The 21,038-nt window shown below is 41.0% G+C and overlaps 1 protein-coding gene and 1 long non-coding RNA gene across 2 annotated transcripts; one reads left to right on the top strand and one right to left on the bottom strand.

The window, feature by feature from the left end:
* The first annotated feature begins 436 nt into the window (after positions 1-436).
* Positions 437-2,208, top strand: LOC118561407. The gene is made up of 2 exons (XM_036133442.1): positions 437-986; positions 1,516-2,208. Exons 1-2 carry the CDS (start codon positions 510-512, stop codon positions 1,975-1,977), a joined length of 939 nt encoding a protein of 312 aa, XP_035989335.1. The 5' UTR covers positions 437-509; the 3' UTR covers positions 1,978-2,208.
* Positions 2,209-4,873: 2,665 nt separating this feature from the next.
* Positions 4,874-7,708, bottom strand: LOC118561408. Its single transcript, XR_004930035.1, has 2 exons — positions 6,353-7,708; positions 4,874-5,557 (listed from the first exon to the last, which is right to left on the bottom strand). It is a non-coding gene; the product is annotated as an uncharacterized LOC118561408 (long non-coding RNA).
* Between the last annotated feature and the right edge of the window lie 13,330 nt (positions 7,709-21,038).

Genomic DNA, 21,038 nt, shown 5'->3' with positions numbered 1-21,038 from the left:
AGGGAAGCATAACACTGGAAAATGTGAGTATTGTGGGGAATAAGAAACAGCTGAGCATATTATGATATACTGTAAGAAATATGAAGAAGAAAGAAGGGAAATGGTTAAAAATTTAAAAAGGAAAAGAATAAAATTTGATTTAATAGAAATGCTTAGAAGTAATTCAAGAGATTAGTGTTATGGGATTATGTTTCATTATCTTAGACTAAGTAATTTAATTGAATTTTTTTTTAATGTATTTCTTTTATTTTTTATTTTGGGTGTTTGTTTTGTTTTGGTAGTTTGGTTGAATTTATTTTAGGTAGTATAAATAAGTCATTCTGATCCACACTCCAAACCAGTTGGTGGCGGTAATGCACCGTTTCGTTGCGTGCCAACCGCCAGAAAAAAACATAAAGAAGAAGAAGAAGAAGAAGCATATGACGTATTAACAGAGCGACGACGAAAACACAAGCCAGGCTACTCTTGCTGCTGCAGGTAAAGGCTCGTTAGCTCAGCAAATAAGCAACATGTCGGCAAAGGATATTTGCCGTTTATGTAAAGATAATTTGCGAATAAAAGGCACAATTTCAGGTTTCCGGTCCATATTCCAAAAGAATGATGCAAGAGAAAAAAGCATTAGCGAGCGGCTAACAGAATTAGGACTACCGCTGTCTGAAAATGTTTCTAGATCAGGTCGTATTTGCTTGCGTTGCTTCCGCTTGATTGGTAGACTACAGGATGATTTCGACGTTTTTAGAAGATGGCAAGAAGCAGAGAAAGACTCAAACCCAGCAGAAGCATCAACCTCAACATCACAGGCAACTGCCGAATCTTCAAACGCATCATCAACAGGCAAGAAACGCCCTGAGAAACGGGACAGAGTGCCGACCCCTTCCAAGACGTGTCTCCAGCCCCCAACACCAACAGCACCTCCAGCTCCAAAGTACTCAAGGCCGACTACAGACAACGTAACCCCAAAGACGGCACGGCGAAGTTTGACGGAGGTAATTAGAACTGAATGTGAAACATAACTTGTGTTTGGTTAAAGTGCTGATATCACTGATGTATGACGTCAGACCCAGTACACGGGTAGAAAATGTAGCTGCTAGGATCCCAAAGGACTAAAAAAAAAAGCTCATCCTCGAACATCAAACGCCATTCCCTACACAATAGACTATGTAAGATAATCTTCTTGAGCCTTGATTGTCTCACCAGCTTGTTTTTATTATTATTTAGTATAGCTATAACATACACACCCATGTTTCTTATATCCATATGACAGACACAATTCAGCCACACCAGTACCTTGTATTTATAGTGTACAGATCGGCTGTAATTAAAGAAGTGTATCTTTTTCTGATCTGTAATAAACACTGTTGTCTTGTGATAACATCTTGATATCAGGAATTTAGCTACATTGTTGTCAAAGGCTTAATGCATCAGGATTTTGCTACCCAGGATAACAAATTATGAATCGTCTGAATCTGAGTATACTAGTAGTTTACTAATGAACCCTTTTTATTTGTGTTTCAGGTTATTATTCACTACCCATCCCATCCAAAGGGTGACAGAATTGTATGTCAGGCAAACACGGCAGCAATTGTTGAAAATATTGCAAAGCAGAATTGGTCACGGGCGGCCAATCAGATGGTCAAAAACAAAGACCTCTTAGAAGCACTTAAGGAAAACATCCTTCAAGTTATTGAGGATGAGATAAAGTTCCTATGCAACCCGCTTAAGGGTTTCATGCTTTGGCGGTCATCAGCTGCTGATTTGAAGGCATTTTCTTTTGCAAACCTTCAGTCAGATCTTCAGTCTATGGCACCATTCACATATTCCATATTTTCTCAAATCACCAAAGGTTCTCCCCATCCCACTTGTGCTTCTGCTGCTATAGCCTTGCAAGGAAGGGAACCACGCTTGTCGGCCTTTGCCTACTACGTAAACGGTGTGCTGCAGTATGGTGGGGCCAAAAAGCTGTTTACAAAAGGTTAAGCAAACTGTGTATAACAACTGCACACAATCATGCTGTTAGAAAGCAAAAACAGTTGGCAACTACATGCGGTGAAGAGTTACAGCTACTAAAAGTAGCCCATGAAGTCTTCCTCAAGTCTCAAAAGGAACATGGAGGCACGGATGTGGAGGGAGCTAGGGCAACAAGAACACTAAGTGACACAGTGGACCTGGACACAGCTACGCTAAGCATGGAACATTGCATTTCAACAGGTGAGAGGGACCAGCCATTAAGATGGCCAAATTGTCAGTCATCCGAAAAACGCTTTTTTGTTTATCTTGTTTAGAAAGAGGGTCGCATGTTTTCTTCTGGCTGTTCACTATGGAGGACCAATCCTGCCAACATTTAGAATATATAAAGAAATAAATCACTTAAATACTGGTCCAAAAAGTAGCTAATAATATAAAACTGTCATTAAATGCAACAAAATAATAAAACGACATTTATATATTAACTGTTCAATTGATCAGCTACAAATATATATTTATATATCGATGTTTAACTGTCACATTATAGCTCGTCTTATTCTATCCAATTTAGTCATTATTAAACATTTTAACAGAATAATTAAATTAAATCTCCACAACAGAATGACCCTAAAGTTACTGGTGATCATTTCTAGGGTGAAACTGTCAGTTCCTGAGGTTCAGTTTTCTCTTCACTGCTGATCTTTTCTCTAAACTGAATCTTTCCCAACGTTGTAACATTGTAAAGATCTAGTTGTTGATAAAGCATGTAATGTGTTTCAGTGTTGGCTGCAGATGTTAAAGAAGAGGCTCCTGAAGAACAGAGTCCTGAGGGGGAGCAGCAGGAGTCAGAGCCCCTCCACATAAAGGAGGAACAGGAGGAACCCGGGGTCCATCAGGAAGGAGAGCAGCTCCTTGTGAAGGAGGAGACTGATAGCAGGTTTCCATTAACTGCTGCTCCTATCAACAGTAAGGATTGCTTTACTTTGTTTCTGTGTCCTGTGTTGCAGTTAAAGGCCAAACCTCTCTGGATTCATCAGGTTCCAATCAGACAAAACTATAAAGATTAATGTGTGTCGCTGTTGTTAAAATGTTAGTAAAATGCAACACACAATAAAATTAATTTATGTGACAATGTAGGAAATTTTATACATTGCCCGAGTCCTGCATACATCTAATCCTACCAGAAAGATAGTAACGGTTTGCAGTAGTGAAGCGGGTTAATCGATAGGTCACGTTATTCCAACTCCAGATGTACACATCATGTAAACACCCAACGAAAGGCACCTGAGGTAATTGAGGATGACTCTTTATTGTTGCTCTAGCTGGTTCATGAGTCCAATCACATAACACCTCGTCGTTGTAGCATACATACCATCCCTTTATCAGCAGTCTCGCATAGATCCAGGTAATAGGTGTAGTTTGTCTGTGGGTCAAACCAATCACCATCCAGTTTCAAAAACCAATACCCCTGTACAGTCACATCGGGCAATATATAATAACGACCGACAGTAGTACTATCGTAGCATCATATTGTGTCCAATGTCCTTCACACATAGTAGCATTACAATAGGTCTTCTGTGGTTCTAGTTGTAACCAACTATTACTACTAATGTTCCATAGTTGTCTCCATTCCTGGAAATTTCCGGTAGTAACCACACGCTTAAACCGTTCTTGTTGTATATGAGCGTGTATCATTTGTACGTTACATACCGTCCGGTTCAAAGCTACAGAAATGTTCGTTAACGCTTCTGCTGTCGTGTTCCACATTTTAATTTGCCAGTTCAGTTCATTAAGGAAGATCTTTGCAGTTTCCTCCTGTGATGTTACAACAGTAGGCATCCATAATCCAACCTGATGAACAGCTCTTGATTCATGCTGTCCAGTGTTTCATAACATAGTTCTAGTTACTTTATTGTCAAAAGTGTTGGAAACACTTAACACAGTACCTGTTCCACCAAGCAAAGTGTCCCACCATGCACGTTTCGTCCTAGTGCACGTTGGCAGAGGAGGAGAAAAAAAAAAACACTTTCCAGTGAATTTTATTTGTTATCGTCGATTGTGCCATTTGTTGACAAGTGTGTGCAGCAGGTACAATTTGAGAGTGTGTCTTCTTACAAGCTCGTTCTGTAGATGATTCATATTGGCACAAACCTCTCCTTAAATCCACTTTATCGTTACATCCCTTGAAGACTACTGGTATGCTTCTTACACGCCACCGAGAGCATGTGTAGTCATCCTGGATTCCATTGCGCATGCTGTCTCCTCATCACAGTTGATACGGCTGAACCACTTCGTTCAGGATCCGGCCTGGTGCTTCTGCCCAACAGAGGTGTGCCAGCAGAGGCCTGCAACTCCACAGGCCTAGACATCATCTTTCCCTTTGACACAGCTTGTTGTGTGGCTTTCTTAGCCAAATCTAATGCTCTTTGCTGTGCTTCTTCCCAGATAAAATTTTCTTTTTCAGGCCCTTTTCAGAATTGGAATGACAACATCCTTGTGCCATAAAATGCCTAATGTTTACACAATGTATAAACAAATGTGTAAATAAATGTAGGTGAATTTCATGCTGAAATATTTTTAACTCCTGTACTAAGCATTTACATATACATTAATACATTTTCCATTCAGATAAAATCACAAGTTTTATTGTTCATTTATTTTTACTCTCTTATTCACACATATAATCCTGAGCGGTTTCTCAGTTTGTCAAATGCAGAGACAGTAAGACTGCCCCTGGAGCAATTGGCCTATTATCCAATCGGGCCAATGCTTGCATCAATTTAGGCTTCCAATCTGTTAAATCATGATTATCAGAAATTTTTTGAATGATTCTTTCAACAATCCATTCATCCTCTCAATCAGCCCAGCAGCCTGCGGATAATATGGAATCTGATAAATCAATTCGACATGTCGTTCTTATATCATCAATTGACCAATTTGTGATCCGAATTGGCGGGGCTCTGCCTTCATCCTAGTTAAACTCCATCACATCCGTCAGATCAGGGTACATGTTGCTCCTCCTTCTATCTTTGTTCTTTCTTTTCCTTTTTCTCACTCTCCTTACTTTCACCTCTTTGCCCGAGGATTCCTCAGAGTCTGACACCTCAGTCTCAACCACCTTAGCAGGTTTTCTGCGCACAACAGACTCAGATTCTTCAGCAGGTGGATCCGATGGTGAGGGATGAATCGCCTCTAGCAACAGCTGAATCAAAGAATTTAATGGGTCCAGCTCAGCACCAAATCCTGCACAGTTAACTTTTAAGCCTCTCCTTTGACACATCTGTCTCAACTCATCAGTAGGTAATGCGTGTATCTCTGAAGCAGGCACCCCAGCATTAATCAGTGCCTTCCACAACATGTTACGTGGTGGGCCCTGTTCATTTCTCCCCCGCTCCCTTTGCGGCCTGCGGACCGGAGTTTGTTGAACTTGTGGTCTGCATTCCTCCTACTTGCCCCATTCTCCCAGATTCCCCAGCTCCATGATTCGAGCCTTAATGGTTTCCATCGGGGCATCTGGAGCTCCCAGCATCACAGTAAGCATAGCTGCCCGATAATGCTGTGGGGCAGTTTTAATCTACTGATCTCTCACCACCTTTGTCGTGGAACGTTCTTCCCACAACGTAATAATTTGTACAAAGTCCTTCAAAAATTCTAAGTTCTTGATAAGGCAGTTAAGAATATCCAACAGTGGTCAAAAAGTGAACAAAAGTAGCTGAGTTTCGGTCCAAGGCGGTTTATTGCAACAACACAAGACAACCACAAATGAGATGAGCTCCGGACAACATCTGACAACATACAGAAGCAGTCTGTTTATATACATTCTCTGTGTCTTGGAGCTCCTCCTTTGAGCTCCACCTTTTTATTACGTATTTTCTATCACTTTTCCACGGATATCTTTATTATTTTGTTACATATCGGAGGAAACTTCCCGAGGGTGCATATTTTTTAAAACACTTTATTGTCCTGCCTCCTTCCACATGGCCCCACCTCATTATGTTAACCTCAATTGCAAACTGGCTCCCCATCATTATCTTTTTGCTGATGACAACACTCCATTATATTAACATCATGTGGCCATGCTAAACAGTTGCACATCGTTTCCTCTTCCTGGACCTTTACCATACATCTTTTGTTCACAATACAACATAATTTGATTTCTGATCATGATGTTTTCCATGGTGCACCATGTATGTCTGGCTGCCCTTGCCTGTGTGCGTCTAACTCTCAGCTTGCCCTCAAGACTGACACACACATTTCCCTCAGATACATGTTAAGGCACACTTTTAATCATAGTGATAGGAATACATTCATTGTGAGATATGTAAGCACACCCTTTAACTAATGTGACAAGAAAATACAAGTACTGTGAGAGGTTAATCCACTACACCTTCAGAACAGCCACTTGCTGATATCCAGCCACCATCCCCACTGGTAACAAATCACGCACACACAGCCTCGTCAGCCTCTGCACACACTCCTTTAATGTTAACCATGGTCCAGAGATTTCGGGCCAATCAGATACATTAGGACACGTTGCTCGTACTGCCTCAGACCACACGTTAAACAATGATCTCGCCTGATCCCCCAAATTTCTCGCTTCTTGCCTGTAGTTAGCATTTACATTCCCATCAGTGCTCAGACCACCAAATGCCATGCCATCTCCGTGATCTATTTTAATCTGTTCTGCACCTTCATCCAGCAGTCGAGCCACCCATAGATCAGTGGGTTCGCCCGGATGCTGCCTTAATTTTTTAGTGATATGAGCAACTTCATCCTGCGAGTAATCTTCTTCCGTGACACCGCCGGCGGTTGCGGCTGTTCCACCCATTCCATAACAGGTTCTCCCGCAGCATCAATTACCTCATTACCTTGAGCATCTATCCGCTGCCGGAAAGCTGCGGGTATATGCTGCTGCTCTCTTCTCCTTCGGACGACGGGTTTAACCCCCAATGGAGGGAAAGGAGGTGGATCTGGAGGACCTCCAGAATCACTGTCCTCCTCATCATCCCACATATTACCGTCCCAGCTTTTGGGATCCCACCCAGACCCCAATCCAGCTACAAACGAACGGACTTTTTTCAGAGGAAAACGGCGGGGGTTTTTCCCCTGTTTTTTCCTTGTTAACACAGACACCTGGGCCACAGCTTTTTCTGCAACACTGGTCATCTGTTCCAGCTGATTAGTCAGCATTTGCACATGCTGCCGATACAGCGACTCAGCAGACTGCAGCTCAGTCATTGCCTGTCTGTCTTTTAACTGCTGAGTTTTTAATTGTTGGCCAGCTTCATACTGCTGCTTCCATGCCGTGGCACAAATCCACAAGCGCCTCTGTAATCCGGCCACCGGAGTTTTTTTCTGCACCTCAACTTTCTGTAACACTGCCAACAATTCTTTGCGTCCCGCTGATTCCAGCGGACCACCCCACGGCTCCGGTTAGGGTTTGGGTTAGGGTTAGGGTTGAGCGTCACAAACAAAATCATTAGTTTATATCTCATACACAGCCCATCATTTTAATCCCATATCAAACACAGTGTTTTAAAAAATAAATAGATAAATAATTTCACGTTTTTAAGTACAATATTATGTTACTCCACAGCCCCCCACCATGGGGGGCTGATGCTATGACGAGGGAGGCTGCAGCCCGCGCAGCACCCTCCTTCCCGCGTCTATGAATAATACCAGCACGGTGGTTCTTCCACAGTCTGTATTTATATGGATGTCATTAAACACCTTGATAAGGGCGGTCTCTGTACTGTGGTGAGCACGGAAGCCAGACTGGAAAAAATCAAAGCGGCTGGTCGTTGTTAAGAAGGTGTTTAATTGTTGAAATACAGCTTTTTCAATAATCTTACTGATAAAGGGGAGGTTTGAGATGGGCCTGTAGTTCTGGAGTAGTAGGTTGTCTAAATTGTTCTTTTTCAGCAGTGGTTTGATAATTGCTGTTTTTAGGGACTGGGGGAAAACACCTGACAGAAGGGACGTGTTTATTATCTGGGTCAAATCAGACACTATGACAGGTAAAACTTTCTTAAGGAAAGCTGTGGGTAGAACATCAAGGCAGCAGGAGGAGGAACTTAGCTGCTGAATGATCTGCTCTAAGCTTTTGGAGTTTATTTGGCTGAAATGGGACATTTTGTCAGAAGTAGTTCCAGCGGAATACAGCTTTGGTTCTAGAGTTGGTGTGGATGTACAAACTGATCCTCTAATTTTTAGGATTTTCTCAGTAAAGAAGTTAGCAAATTCATTGCAGGCCCTGGTGGAGTGGAGCTCAGAAGCCACTGACACAGGAGGATTTGTTAGCCTGTCGACTGTGGAAAATAAGACACGAGCATTATTAATGTTTTTCTTAATGATCTCTGAGAAGAAAGATTCTCTTGCATTTTTCAATTGTAAGTTATATCTGTAAAGTAGTGATGGCGAGATGAAGCCTCATGAGGCATTGAACCACTCAGCCAACTGGTTCGAGAAAAGGTTCATTTCTTGACGGTTCATGTGCACACAGCACCACCTACTGGCAAGTTGTATAATCACAGCCAGCTGTATCTTAACACGTGTGATGCATATCATTTTTGTCTATTATGGCTCTTGGGAATGACTTCACAGAAGGTGTAGGACGAAATCATTTGTCTACATAAATTTTGTAAACACATGTGTACAATAAAATATTGTTTGAATGTATTCTCTGTGTGTAATTATTCCCAAAATAGTAGTGACATGATGTGGCATGTTGTGTAATAATGTTTTTCTGTGACTCTAGAAAAATGGCATGGGCTTAATCAGGCAGAGGACAATGAAAGTGCTTGTGGAACTAGGCAGGGGGTAGTGAATAGGCTAATGCTTGTGTAACTTGGATGATTTCATGCATTTTTATTAAGAAACAACAATTTCTCCACAGTTTTTTGTTTCAAATGATTTCTCTTTTTTGATACTACTTCTCCAACCTTTGAAAAGACACGCTCACATGGCACAGATGATGCCGGGGTGCATAAATAAATAAGTGCAAGTATGTACAGATTGGGTTACTGTGACCAATGATTAGCCCAATACTATACGGTCCCACAGTTTCCCCTCAGCAGCAACACTGAAGCACACAGAGGTTCCCGCTGCGTCTTTACGCACGATCCAGCTGCTGATGTCTCCTCTCTTTTCAGCTCAATGCAATTCTAGACAGTAACAGTTTATAACCTATATCACCTTTCACAGCAACAGGTTTCTCATCTCAGTCAACCAGACAAATCTCTATTGCTCTCCTCAGTGCGCTCTGGGCGGTGAGGTGGGAGGATTTTACCCGATGGTGCGCTGCGTGCGAGGGATAAACAGGGTGGAAATGCATAAATAAAAACTGTAAAGGGCTCCTATACAGTGATCATAGGAGCTGACCGGTCTGAGATCAGCCTCCTGATGTTACAAGTTCTTTAAAATGAAAGCGCGCACCAAAATTACAAGTAACGTAATTTTGCGCACCTGAAAAAAGCGCACGGCAGAAGCGCATCGAAGCGCTGAGGCACAGAAATACGGTGCATGTAGTTAAAAAATGCAGAATTAATAAAAACAACTTATAACCAGACGTAGCGTTTTAAACTGCATCTGGTGAGCTGAACTGTTTTATGATCCAGAGTGCAGCCATCACTGGTTCTGAATGAAGGCTTTATCTGGCAGCAGCTCTCTGCGTATGTAGTACAGGACCTTACCGGCACACTTTCAACCGCTGGTTAAAACTAAAATTATTCATAACTCTGATCGCTCTTCCTGCTGCTCTGTTAACATGAACTGCAGCAGGAATGAGGGCCACAAGCTGTGAAAGAAGCTGAAACATCTCAGCAGAAGGCGGAGTTTTTATCGTCCGCTGCCCAGATGGGCGTTGGGATTTTTATGCGTGAAAAATGCCATGTTTGCGTGTGACCGTGTGAAGTCAGTGACGGTCAATGCGTGATAGTTGAGAGCACTGATCTCCTATCTATCTATCTCTCTCCTAAACTCTCCAAACACCAAACTAACTGTCTCAAACTAAATAACCACTATCCAAACTCTGCTATCCAAACTATCAAAACTCTATCCACTCTCTCAACTGACCGCAACTCGCCTACAACAACCCACATTTTGAATGGAGCCTGTGGGGTTTCTAAAAGCTGTCGAAGTCGCGCCAACATCTGAACCACTTCCCGAAGCGGTCACGTGGTACAGCCGGCCAGCGAGGCTTCGGACGTCATCGTTTTCAGCTCCTCCCCTAAATGAAGCAAGCCTCGATACGCGCTTCACGGAAACGCCCCCTCCATTACTCGACACACGCCTCGAAGCCTCGGCACATAACGTAACATCACTACTGTAAAGTCTCTCTTTATAGATGTCATAGTGAACCTGCAGTCTGTTCTTTCTCCACCTGCGTTCAGCTTTTCGACATTCCCTTTTTTCACCTCTAACTGCTGGAGCATTTCTCCAAGGAGATTTTTTCTTCCCGGAAAGAACTTTCACTTTAACTGGAGCAATGCAGTCAATGATGTCTGAGACTTTAAACTGAAAGTTATCTACTAGCTCATCTACTGAGTTGCAGCCCAAGGTTGAAGTATCAGAGTAAGCTTGAATAAAATTTTCTGTGGCATTGTCCTTAAAGGTGCGTTTTCTTACGATGTCCCTTTGGCTAAATGAGTCACTGGAAATTATGCTTTCAAAGGTAACAGAAAAGTGATCAGATAGGGCAATATCAGTTACATTGACGTTAGAAATCTTTAGACCTTTAGTGATGATTAAGTCTAATATGTGTCCCTGTTTGTGTGTTGGCTGTTTAACATGTTGAGTTAAACCAAAGCTTCTTATGTAGCTTAGCATGTAGCATAAGAGGTGCTAATGCTAGCTTAGCATGTAGCACAGGAGGTGCTAATGTTAGCTTAGCATGTAGCACAGGAGGTGCTAATGCTATCTTATTTTTCAGCATATGCTGCAATTTATGTAAATACTACATGCTACATTTGTCCTTTCACATCATTTCCTTCAAAATACTTTTTGTTTCTTCTGAGGGTTTTACATTTTTGAAGGTGTCCTTTAGGAAATCTTGTTTAGTTTTTCTGTAAGTGTTTGTAATTTAGGTCTGCCTCTTATCATTCTGAGTAGGAAAATCAAACAATAACTCACTTTCCAGACTTCTTGAATAAGGAAACGGTGAAGTGGTCAAGTTCCAGCCCTTTATTGAGAAACAGAGCAGAGATTACAAATATGGAAGTAATCGCACCCAATGGTCTGGCTGCAGCCTCGTCTGCCCTGTTTCAGTCCCTCCTCTGCTTTCGCCTCTCACTAACACCAGACTGCAGCCTTTCCGTGAGGCAAAACAAAGACATCCATGTCCTATTCATTATCCCACACAGCAAATACGCCAACACTGACCTCCAGTGCTCACATGTCTGAAGTGGCATAGTGACTTTAGGATAATATTCCAATAATAGTGTCTCACCAAAATGTCATTATGGTTACATAACAATAAAAAAAGAATCTTGATTCTTGAAAAGTTTAAGAGCCCTGCTCCTCTCTCCCACTCAGATCAGGTTTAAATTGTATTCTGATCGAGAGGGCTGCTTTATGATTCATAATTCGAGCAGAGTCCATCTGAACACTTGTTCTGATTAACTCATGAACTTGCAGTGGCTGCATGAGGCGGATGGGGCCGCAGCGCTGTGCAGCACAGAACAGTTTGGGATGATCATGATGTCCTCCCGCTCTCTAAACAGCAACAGCAGGAGTTCTCCACCACTCTCAGAACCTGGTCCATTCTGTGGACCCGCACCAGAACCAACGCATCTCTGCGTTTGTTTTGTTTTTTCTGCAGGGAGTACAAAACCTCTGTGGTTGTTTTATGGAAATTCATCAACTTTGTTAAAGTCAGAGTTTCTACTTTGAATAAATCTTGGTGTGGACACACATCATGGTCAGATTATTTGATTTCTATCCCGTTGAAAGAATTATTTTTACTATTTTCTACATATTTCATGTTATTTACTATGTTCATTGCATTTATCATATATATTTACTCTTTACTACTAAGAAGTTTTAAGGTTTTAGATATTAAAGTGTATTTCATGTGGCTGATCTCTCTCTTATCGTTGCAGAAGGCCTGCAGAAAGCAGAGAAATAAGTTGTGATGAAAAGTGTTTTTCTAAATATATTTGAAACTGTTATGAACTCTATTCAGCCATCTGGAGTGCTTACGCATGACTGTACTGTGTGAACTGCTTGGTATTATCTCGAAGGTCACAGTTGTTTTGCTTATCCCTACCCCTTAGCTTTACAATGGAATCAGGGATTCCTTTGCCTAATAAAAAGAAAGGAGGGGACGGAGTGCTTTTAGAGCGAGTTTTGGAGATCTGTATTAAAGGAGAAGTCCGGTCAAAATCAGAATTCAAACTGCTGAAAGTACTTTAACTATAAAATTATTACATACTGTTCAATAAATGATAAGCTTTTTAAATTAAGAGTAATTTTAATTTGAAGGTCCTTTTATGGGGGCCGCCATCTTGGAGAAGAACAGTACTGGCACCTTCCAGTTTGTGACGTCAGGTCGCGGGACCGGCTGTAGAGGAAGTCCCAATGCCCTATCTGTCCCCTTGTAAATAAATAAATACCCGTTTACATGCCAAAATACTTTTTTTAACCTCTTAAACTAAGATAGACATGGTTTTAAGCATTTAAATTTAAATTAATACCAAGTTTACATTTGAGAGACATAAAAAGACAACAAATAAGCGTTAAAGTACGGTTTATGGGTTGGGTTCTGCAATGTTATAAGATGAGTATAAAACTCATCTTTAGAACCAATCTCTGCTCAAAATGGTGATCTGCACCGCCTAATCTACTTTCAGCAGGTATCATCAGTTATTGCAACCGTAAACTGCAGAAAATACGAGCAGAGCGGCTCTTTCTGAGTTTACTCTCTGCTGCAGTGAGGAGGAGCTGCAGCGCGTTATGAGGCGGAGGGATATTTCGGCGTCACTTAGTTTAGAGCCCAAACAATCGACTTCACTTTCAGAAACAAGCCCAAAAATCTGCAACCCCACAACTCATGAAATATACAAGTGACTTTAGAAAAAATAAAACCAAAGTTGCATAAAATAAGTGGGATTCACAACAGTGAGCATACTTTCTAAGTGTGTCGTATCCCTCCGCCGCTCTGGTCGGGTAAACAAATGTTCCGGCAAATTCTACATTATGAAAAAGAAAAACATACCGAAAAATCCTCACTCTCATGTCATCTTGAAGACATTCTTCTACCAAATGTTGGCTACAGACGACGTGTTTTCTCTCTGGCCAGAAGCACGATGGAAAATCCTCCCTCTTCACATTGGTAATCCAGCAAAACAGCCCATGGTGGATGATGAATCGGATAAATTTCACCTTTTACCCGATGTATTGTTAGATTCAACTGCCATGCACGTGAGCATTGTTGCTTCAGCTTTAGCTCCCGTGAATTTCAATGGTGAAGTCCTCTGGAAATCCAAAATAATTGTTGCTGATCGCAGCTGTGTACAACAGCTCCTACTGAGTTTGCTTGTAAAGCGCGGTGAACTGCCGTCGGCTCTTCGCGATGTTATGTCACAGGATGTGATGTCAGGCGGCCATTATTATCCATATTTGGGCAGTAATGGACGCCCCCATACACAGTGATCCAGACAACAATTTATGCTTTAATTTTCTTATTGATTAACGCTAAATTCATTAAATAACCACAAACGTATTAGTTTTAGTTATAGCTAATGATCCCCTGATTTTTCGTTGTTGACCGGACTTCCCCTTTAAGCATCTTCGCTCCTCTCCTTGCAAGATCTTTGAAAACTAACCTCACTGTTGTCTTTCCTCCTTGTGTTGTTAATGAATGTTTTAGGTATCTGAACCTGACACCCGTATAAATGGATCATTCAGAATATTCCCCAGTCGGCCGAGGCTGATGACCGTTCACACTGAGCCCGGTTCTGCTGAAGGTTTTCCTTCCCGTTCATGGGGAGTTTTTCTTCTCGCTGTTACTTCATGCTTGCTCAGTATGAAGGATTGCTGCAAAGCCATGGACAATGCAGACAACTCTCCCTGTGGCTCTATACTTCTCCAGGAGTGAATGCTGCTTGTCAGGACTTTGATGCAATCAACTGGGTTCCCTTATATAGGAAATTTTTGAGCGATCTGTATAATCTGACCCAATCTATATAATATGATTGAATTTGACTTTGTAAAGTGCCTTGAGATGACATGTTTCATGAAATGGCGCTATATAAATAAAACTGAATTGAATTCATGCCACTGGCAGAAGGTGTGAGAAATGTAGGAATTTGTCACATGAAATGCAGGCGATTGGTACGCTTGACGATGGATAAAACTTTCACAGACAGTCCCAGTCACTCATTGAATGTGCTCAGACCTGGCTGCAGGAACAAATTAAAAGGGGCTTTCTATTTTTCTTGGGTGTACAGTTATTGAGCAAACATTTTATTTACTTCAGGCTGAACAGTGGCTCTATGACCACTCCTACAGTGCTGCAAAAAATCTCAATAAAATAAAACATTTCCATGTCATTTGGTGAGTTTTTAGAAGGAATTAATCAGGAAATTATATAAAAACACTGTAGTCATGTTGTGGGGGAATACTCAGAACTTCTACATTTAAATAAAATTACGTCTCTTTGCACTAACATGGTGCCCATGGGCACCAAGTAGCCCCAGGGACCACATGTGTTGCCAGCAAGCCTATTTTTAAAAAATCACAATCCACCGGTGAGCTTAGTCCAAAATATTATCTTATTCTGTTACCATATTTTTCGGATTATAATGGACGCCTAAAGTTCTAAATTTTCTAAAAGAATCCATGTTGCACCTCATATGTGATTAAAGTTATGATTACTGACTGTTCTGATGTGGTACAATGTGCTGAAAAATCTGTTAAATGTGTAAGTACAACTTTGGTTAGCAACAAAGCCGTTCCACTCAATGGATATTGGGAGCATTACGGTACCTGATCAAACCCCTCAGTAGTCTGCCTGACTTTGTCTAAACTAGAAGTGCATTCATGTAAGGCAGCCCGTACCTGGTGTGTGCTAACCACAATAAACCAAGTAAGTTAATTGAATATAAAAGTTACGTTTATTTTGGCCTTATGTTGGAAACAGGGCAGTGTAATTCAACTACTCTGTCCTCCCGACAGAGACGGATAGAGACTTGTGTACGTGAAGGGGCAGAGTTTGGAAGAATATTTAATGCGCTTTATAATCTGTTGTGCCGTCATCAGCACTTCAAGGTAAAAAAGGTAGCTCTACAAAGAACTGAGTTTTTGAAGGGGTTATGTAATATTTTTGTGTTTTACTTTTCTACATGTTCTGTCAAAGAATTTGTTCTAACTAAATTACCTAAATATATCTTAATTAAAATGAGCCTCAGTCAGTGACGGACTGGGATAAAAAAACGGCCCTGGCATTTTCACCAACCAGCGGCCCACATGGTGCATGTGCCCGCGCCCGCAACACACAGATATAACTTCACATGCATGCAGTGTTTCCCGCAGGAATTTACTTAGGCGAGTTGGGGGGGACGTCAAGTTTTGCGCGGACCACTTGGCGGAGTGGGAGGGTGGCAGGGGGGAGACACAAGTTTTGCTCGGATCGAGGGGGGGGGGGGGGGGGGGGGGGGCATATCCATGTATTCTTTCCCTGCCATTCACTATATGCACGAGCGAAAGCAGCAACAACAACAAAAAAACACATGTTAACGTCAAATAAACATGCAAGCATATAGAGTTAGTTTTTTTTTTTTTTTATGTTGGCGAGGCGGTAGCGCCCCATTGGTGTTGAACTCTGACTTTAATATGCATAAAAACTGAACCAAGAGGCATTTGGCTTGTTAGTGGGCCGAGAGATAATGTAGGCCTACAATGAACAGGGTGAAAGGGGCCGCGCACACCCGACGATCATGCCGCCTCATGATTGGCTGGCCCAAACGGCCCACGAGGGCGCGCGGCCCTTCTGGCATCTGCCCAAATGCCAGACCGTCCAGTCTGTCACTGGCCTCAGTTCGAGCTGAGATTCAAATACTATCTAATGTGAATGTGTTTCAATGTTTCCTGCAGATGTTAAGCAGAAGCTGATTGTTAAAGAAGAAGCTTCTTTAGACCACAGACCTCGTGCCGACCTGCATGACCCAAAGCCCCCCCACATTAAGGAGGAACAGAAGGGAGTCTACATCAGTCTGCCAGGAGAGCAGCTCAATGGGAAGGAGGTGATTAATGCCATCAGGTTTCCAGTCTCTGCTCCTCCCATAAATACTCTGGATGATAAACAGTCTCTGTTGCTCTCACAGGTTTATCCAGACCAGATTAAAGGCAGAGAGGTTCCAGAAGAGAATGATGGAGACACCAGGATACAAGATCATCAAGATGTTTCCATTTCTTCAGAGGCTGAAGACACTGAGGAGGATGAAGAGGACAGTGATGTAGACCACCCTCTCTCTGAGCTGAAACACTTGTCAGACTCTGGATATAAGAAATGTTCTACAGAGAAGAAAAATGTGGAGTCCTGTAGAAAAGGCCACACAGGAGTGAAGCTTAGTTGCAAAGACTGTGGCAAAACATTTATGGGAAAATCCACTTTAAACAAACACATGAGAATTCACACAGGAGAGAAGCCTTTCTGTTGTATTCTGTGTGGACAAAGCTTTAGTCGAAAAGGACATTTAAACAGACACATGAGAATCCATACAGGACAGAAGCCTTTCTGTTGTGATCTATGTGGACAAAGATTTAGACATAAAGAAACTTTAAACACACACATGAGAATCCATACAGGACAGAAGCCTTTCTGTTGTGATCTATGTGGACAAAGATTTAGCGTGAAAGGAACTTTGAACTCACACATGAGAATCCATACAGGACAGAAGCCTTTCTGTTGTGATCTATGTGGACAAAGATTTAGCATAAAATCAGATTTAAACAAACACATGAGAATCCATACAGGACAGAAACCTTTCTGTTGTGATCTATGTGGACAAAGATTTAGCCGAAAATCAACTTTAAACAGACACATGAGAATCCATACAGGACAGAAACCTTTCTGTTGTGATCTATGTGGACAAAGATTTAGCCGAAAATCAGCTTTGAACAGACACATGAGAATTCATACAGGACAGATGCCTTTCAGTTGTGTGAACAAAAATTTTGTGGCAAATCTAATTTACACAGACACGTGAAAAACCATGCAATAAAAGACAAGGCAATTTCATTTGTATAGCACATTTCCGTACAAGGACAATGCAAATGAGTTACATGATTAAAACTTAGGAAAATAAAAATGTACACAAATAGTTGGAATAAAATGTAGGAAAAGTAAAACTAAGTAAATATTAATGATTTTATAAACAATTGAACTACAAATGTGAATTAATGATGTTTCACTTAAAAGTTTAACCAGAACCATCAAAATCAAACCTAAGTCTTCTGGAAGTTTGTTCCCAATGGGTAGAATACAGGAAATTAGCTTGTTACAACAAGTTGGAAAGTGCTTTGGGGTCGGACTAGTTAAAGTGCTGTACAAGTACAAGCCAATTACCGGATTAGGTTTGACTCAGAAGGACTTGGTGGTCTGGAGGGTTTACACGCTGATAACAAGTCTGTGATGTATTTAGATGCTTTCAGGGATTTTATAGACTAACACATTTATGTTAAAGCCTATCTGAGATACAGGGAGCCAGTGTAAGGACTTTAGAACTGGGTCGATGTTCTCTATTTTCTTAGTCTTAGTGAGGATGCAGGAAGCAGCGTTCTGGATCAACTGCAGTTATCTGATTGACTTTGTTGGTGGACCTGTGAAAACACAGTTTCAGTTTTTGATTTGACTAAAATTAAATGCATGGATTAGTTTTTTCATAACCTTTTGAGACATCCATCCTTTAGTCCTGGAAATGTTCTATAGGTGATAGAAGGCAGACTTTGTAATTGTGTTTAGATGGCTTTGGAGGTTCTAGTGCAACGGCGCTCAAACTTGTGTCTCCACACCCTGGGTTATGGGTCCGATAAACTTTTATGTCGGGCCTGAGGAGGAAGGATGCGTCGTGGTTGAGCGACGCGTCACAATGGACACATATTTAACGTCCACCTCATTAAGTAAGGTTAAAGCCAAATCAGCTAAAATTAGGAAGTATGACAAGAATTACATCGAGTTTGGCTTTATGGACAATGGGGAACGGTAACCGAAACGTGCTGCCTATTTTTTTGGGCCTATTCTTGAAAACGATATTTCTTTTTATGTCTTTACATGATAAAAATGTTAGTTTTATCAAATATTGCACACACAAAAATCAAACGAAACGTTAACAATGGATATCAAGTGGAGGGAGCAGCAAATCTCTAATTTTAGTTTATTTTTAACAACATACATAATTTCTGATGTGTTTTACTATAAAAAAGGCTGTTTAAAAATAGTATCAGCCTGAGGAATCTAAATGGGTCCTTGGAAAACCTTTCCCGTTGCTAAAGGGTACCTGGCCACGAAAACTTTGAGAACCCGTGCATTAGTGCACCCAGATTTTGGGCCTGATCTGTGGTTACTAGCTGAAGCAACAAGCTCTGTGCAAAAATGTTTTACTTATTATTTGTTTTTATTCAATTTAAGGAAATTTTGGCACATCCATGCATTGATTTTGACATGACCTTGTCACCATATGACAAGGTCATGCAGAGCTGAAATTCTTCTGTATGGTTATGGTAAGTGATGGTTTTTATGATCTGAAGTAAAGAGACCATGTAGATATTGAATAGGAGGGAACCCAGGATGGACCCTTGTGGAAGCCCACATGTGATTTTTTTATTTTCTTCTCTGATGTAAAGTTACATACTGAAACAAAAAAGTCCCATCCTTTTAAATAGGATTTAAACCAGTTGAGTGCTGTACCAGAAAGATTGGCCCAGTTTTCCAGGTGCTCTAACAGAATGGAGTGATTGACAATATTGAATGCTGCACTGATGTCCAATAATTCCACAGTGCTTATTTATGCGGATAAAGGTGGTCTTTGTACTGTGTTGAGCACAGAAGCCTAACTGGAAAACACCAAGTTGGCTGGTCATTGTTGAGGTTTTTAATTGTTGAAACAGCTTTTTAAATAATCTTACTGATAAAGAGGAGATTAATTTGGCTGAATTAGGACATTTAACAGTTACAGTGGCAGTACTTTCATCATTTAAGTGCTTTTAGTGTTGACTGTCTCTGATGTTTCTACCAGCGTCTTTCCCTCGCAAGGCAGCATGGATAGAAATAGCCGGCACGGCAGCTGGTTTTAGCTTGTGAGGTTAACAACCCCTGTTGTTTTCAATTTTGTTGGAAAAATTACTCAACTCATCGTTCGATAGTGCAATGAGCCTTATTACCGCATTAATATGGAAGATTAATGTCAATGGTGTTTTTGTGTCACTTTAGGATTAACCCATTTAGCGACCGATCGCTTTAGCGACCAATCGCTACAGCGACCCCTAGCTTCCCAGAGGAATAATGGCATTAATAAAATCAAGCATTCCAAAGTTAATGATTTTACTGAGCAAATCATTCTTTAAAATGTGATTTTTATCAAATAATGTTTTGTTTTACTCAGGATTTGCAGTGTGGATGGGTTAAAACATATTCACTGAATCATTCTGATGATCAACCATTTAATTTTGTGTTTTTGTTTCTTTTGAGTGTACATCAATCCTTAGCTTCTTTTTTAATTTTAATTTTAAATAGCTTAGTAGTTTTAGTTAAGTTTCACTAGTCTAGTAGAGAGGATTTGTTGATTGAAATAGTGTTAATTCAGATAAACAGCATTCTATAGTGATGTTCTCTGGATGTTTATTTTATTCCTGTTAATAAATTCTTGAACTTGAAGAGAAGATGTCATTCATTCATTCTATATGTGTGCAGAGCTTGCTGTTGAATGAACGCTAGTGCTCGAATCATTCCTTTCAACTACTGTCCTGATATCAGCTGTTTGGGCTGATATTCACCGAACAATACCTAACATAGAGTTATTTTTTAAACATTAAATAAATAACCTAAAACGGTGTGTAAAAGCACAACATGCAGGTAAAAAAACGGCAACCTCCATGGATCAAATATTTTACATATCACAAGCAGCAATTTTTAGGTTAATCGGAAAATTACAACACCTTTAGGCCAACATGTTCAACTAATCATGGATCCCTTTAAAGATGCGGTTGCTTGTGAAGTCCCTTTGGCTGACTTAGTCAGTGGAAATGATGCTTTCAAAGACGCTCAGACACTCTTTTTAAACTGCCAATACATTTTCAATAGGCTTGACATCAGGGCATTGTGATGGGCACTCCAAAACACTGACCTTGTTCTCCATAAGACACTTTGTCAGCAGTTTGGCTGTATGCATCATTGTCCATTTGAAAGACCCATTTGTGCCCAAGCGTCAACTTTGTTGCTGCTGTCTTGAGATGTTGCTTCAGAATTTCTACATAATGTTCATTATCATGATGCCATCTATTTTGTTAAATGCACCAGTGCCTCCTGCAGCAGAATAACCCCACAACATCATGATACCAACCTATATTTCACAGTTGGGATGGTGTTCTCAGGCTTGAAAGCTTCCCCCTTCTGCCTCCAAATGTAATAATGGTCCTTAAGGCCAACCAGTTCAATTTTAGTTTCATCAGACCACAGAACATATCTCCTAAAATGCGTTTGCAAACTTTAATCTGACTTTTATGTGTTTCTTCCTGCCAGAGTATCCTTTCAGCCCATGTCAGTACAGTTCTTGTTTTACTGTGGATAATGAGACACTCTGACTAGCTTCAGCCACATCTTCACGAGGTCTTTTGCTTTTCTTCTTTGGTTGGTGTTCACATTTCAGACCAATATACGTTTGTGTCTAGGTCACAAAACCGTCTCCTTCCTGAGTGTTATGATGGCAGGACAGTCCCGTGGTGTTCATACTTGCATATAATTGTTTGAACAGATGAACGTGGAACCTTCAGGCATTTCACATGTTACAGCAGTTGTTGGTCATCGATGTGGTTAAGAGGCCTTTGGCCATCTCCGTCTTTGTTTTCTACAGAAATAA

Source organism: Fundulus heteroclitus, unplaced genomic scaffold (assembly GCF_011125445.2).
Source record: "Fundulus heteroclitus isolate FHET01 unplaced genomic scaffold, MU-UCD_Fhet_4.1 scaffold_623, whole genome shotgun sequence".
NCBI lineage: Eukaryota > Metazoa > Chordata > Actinopteri > Cyprinodontiformes > Fundulidae > Fundulus > Fundulus heteroclitus.
Note: the sequence above shows the minus strand (reverse complement) of the source record. Positions and strands in the feature narration are given on the sequence as shown.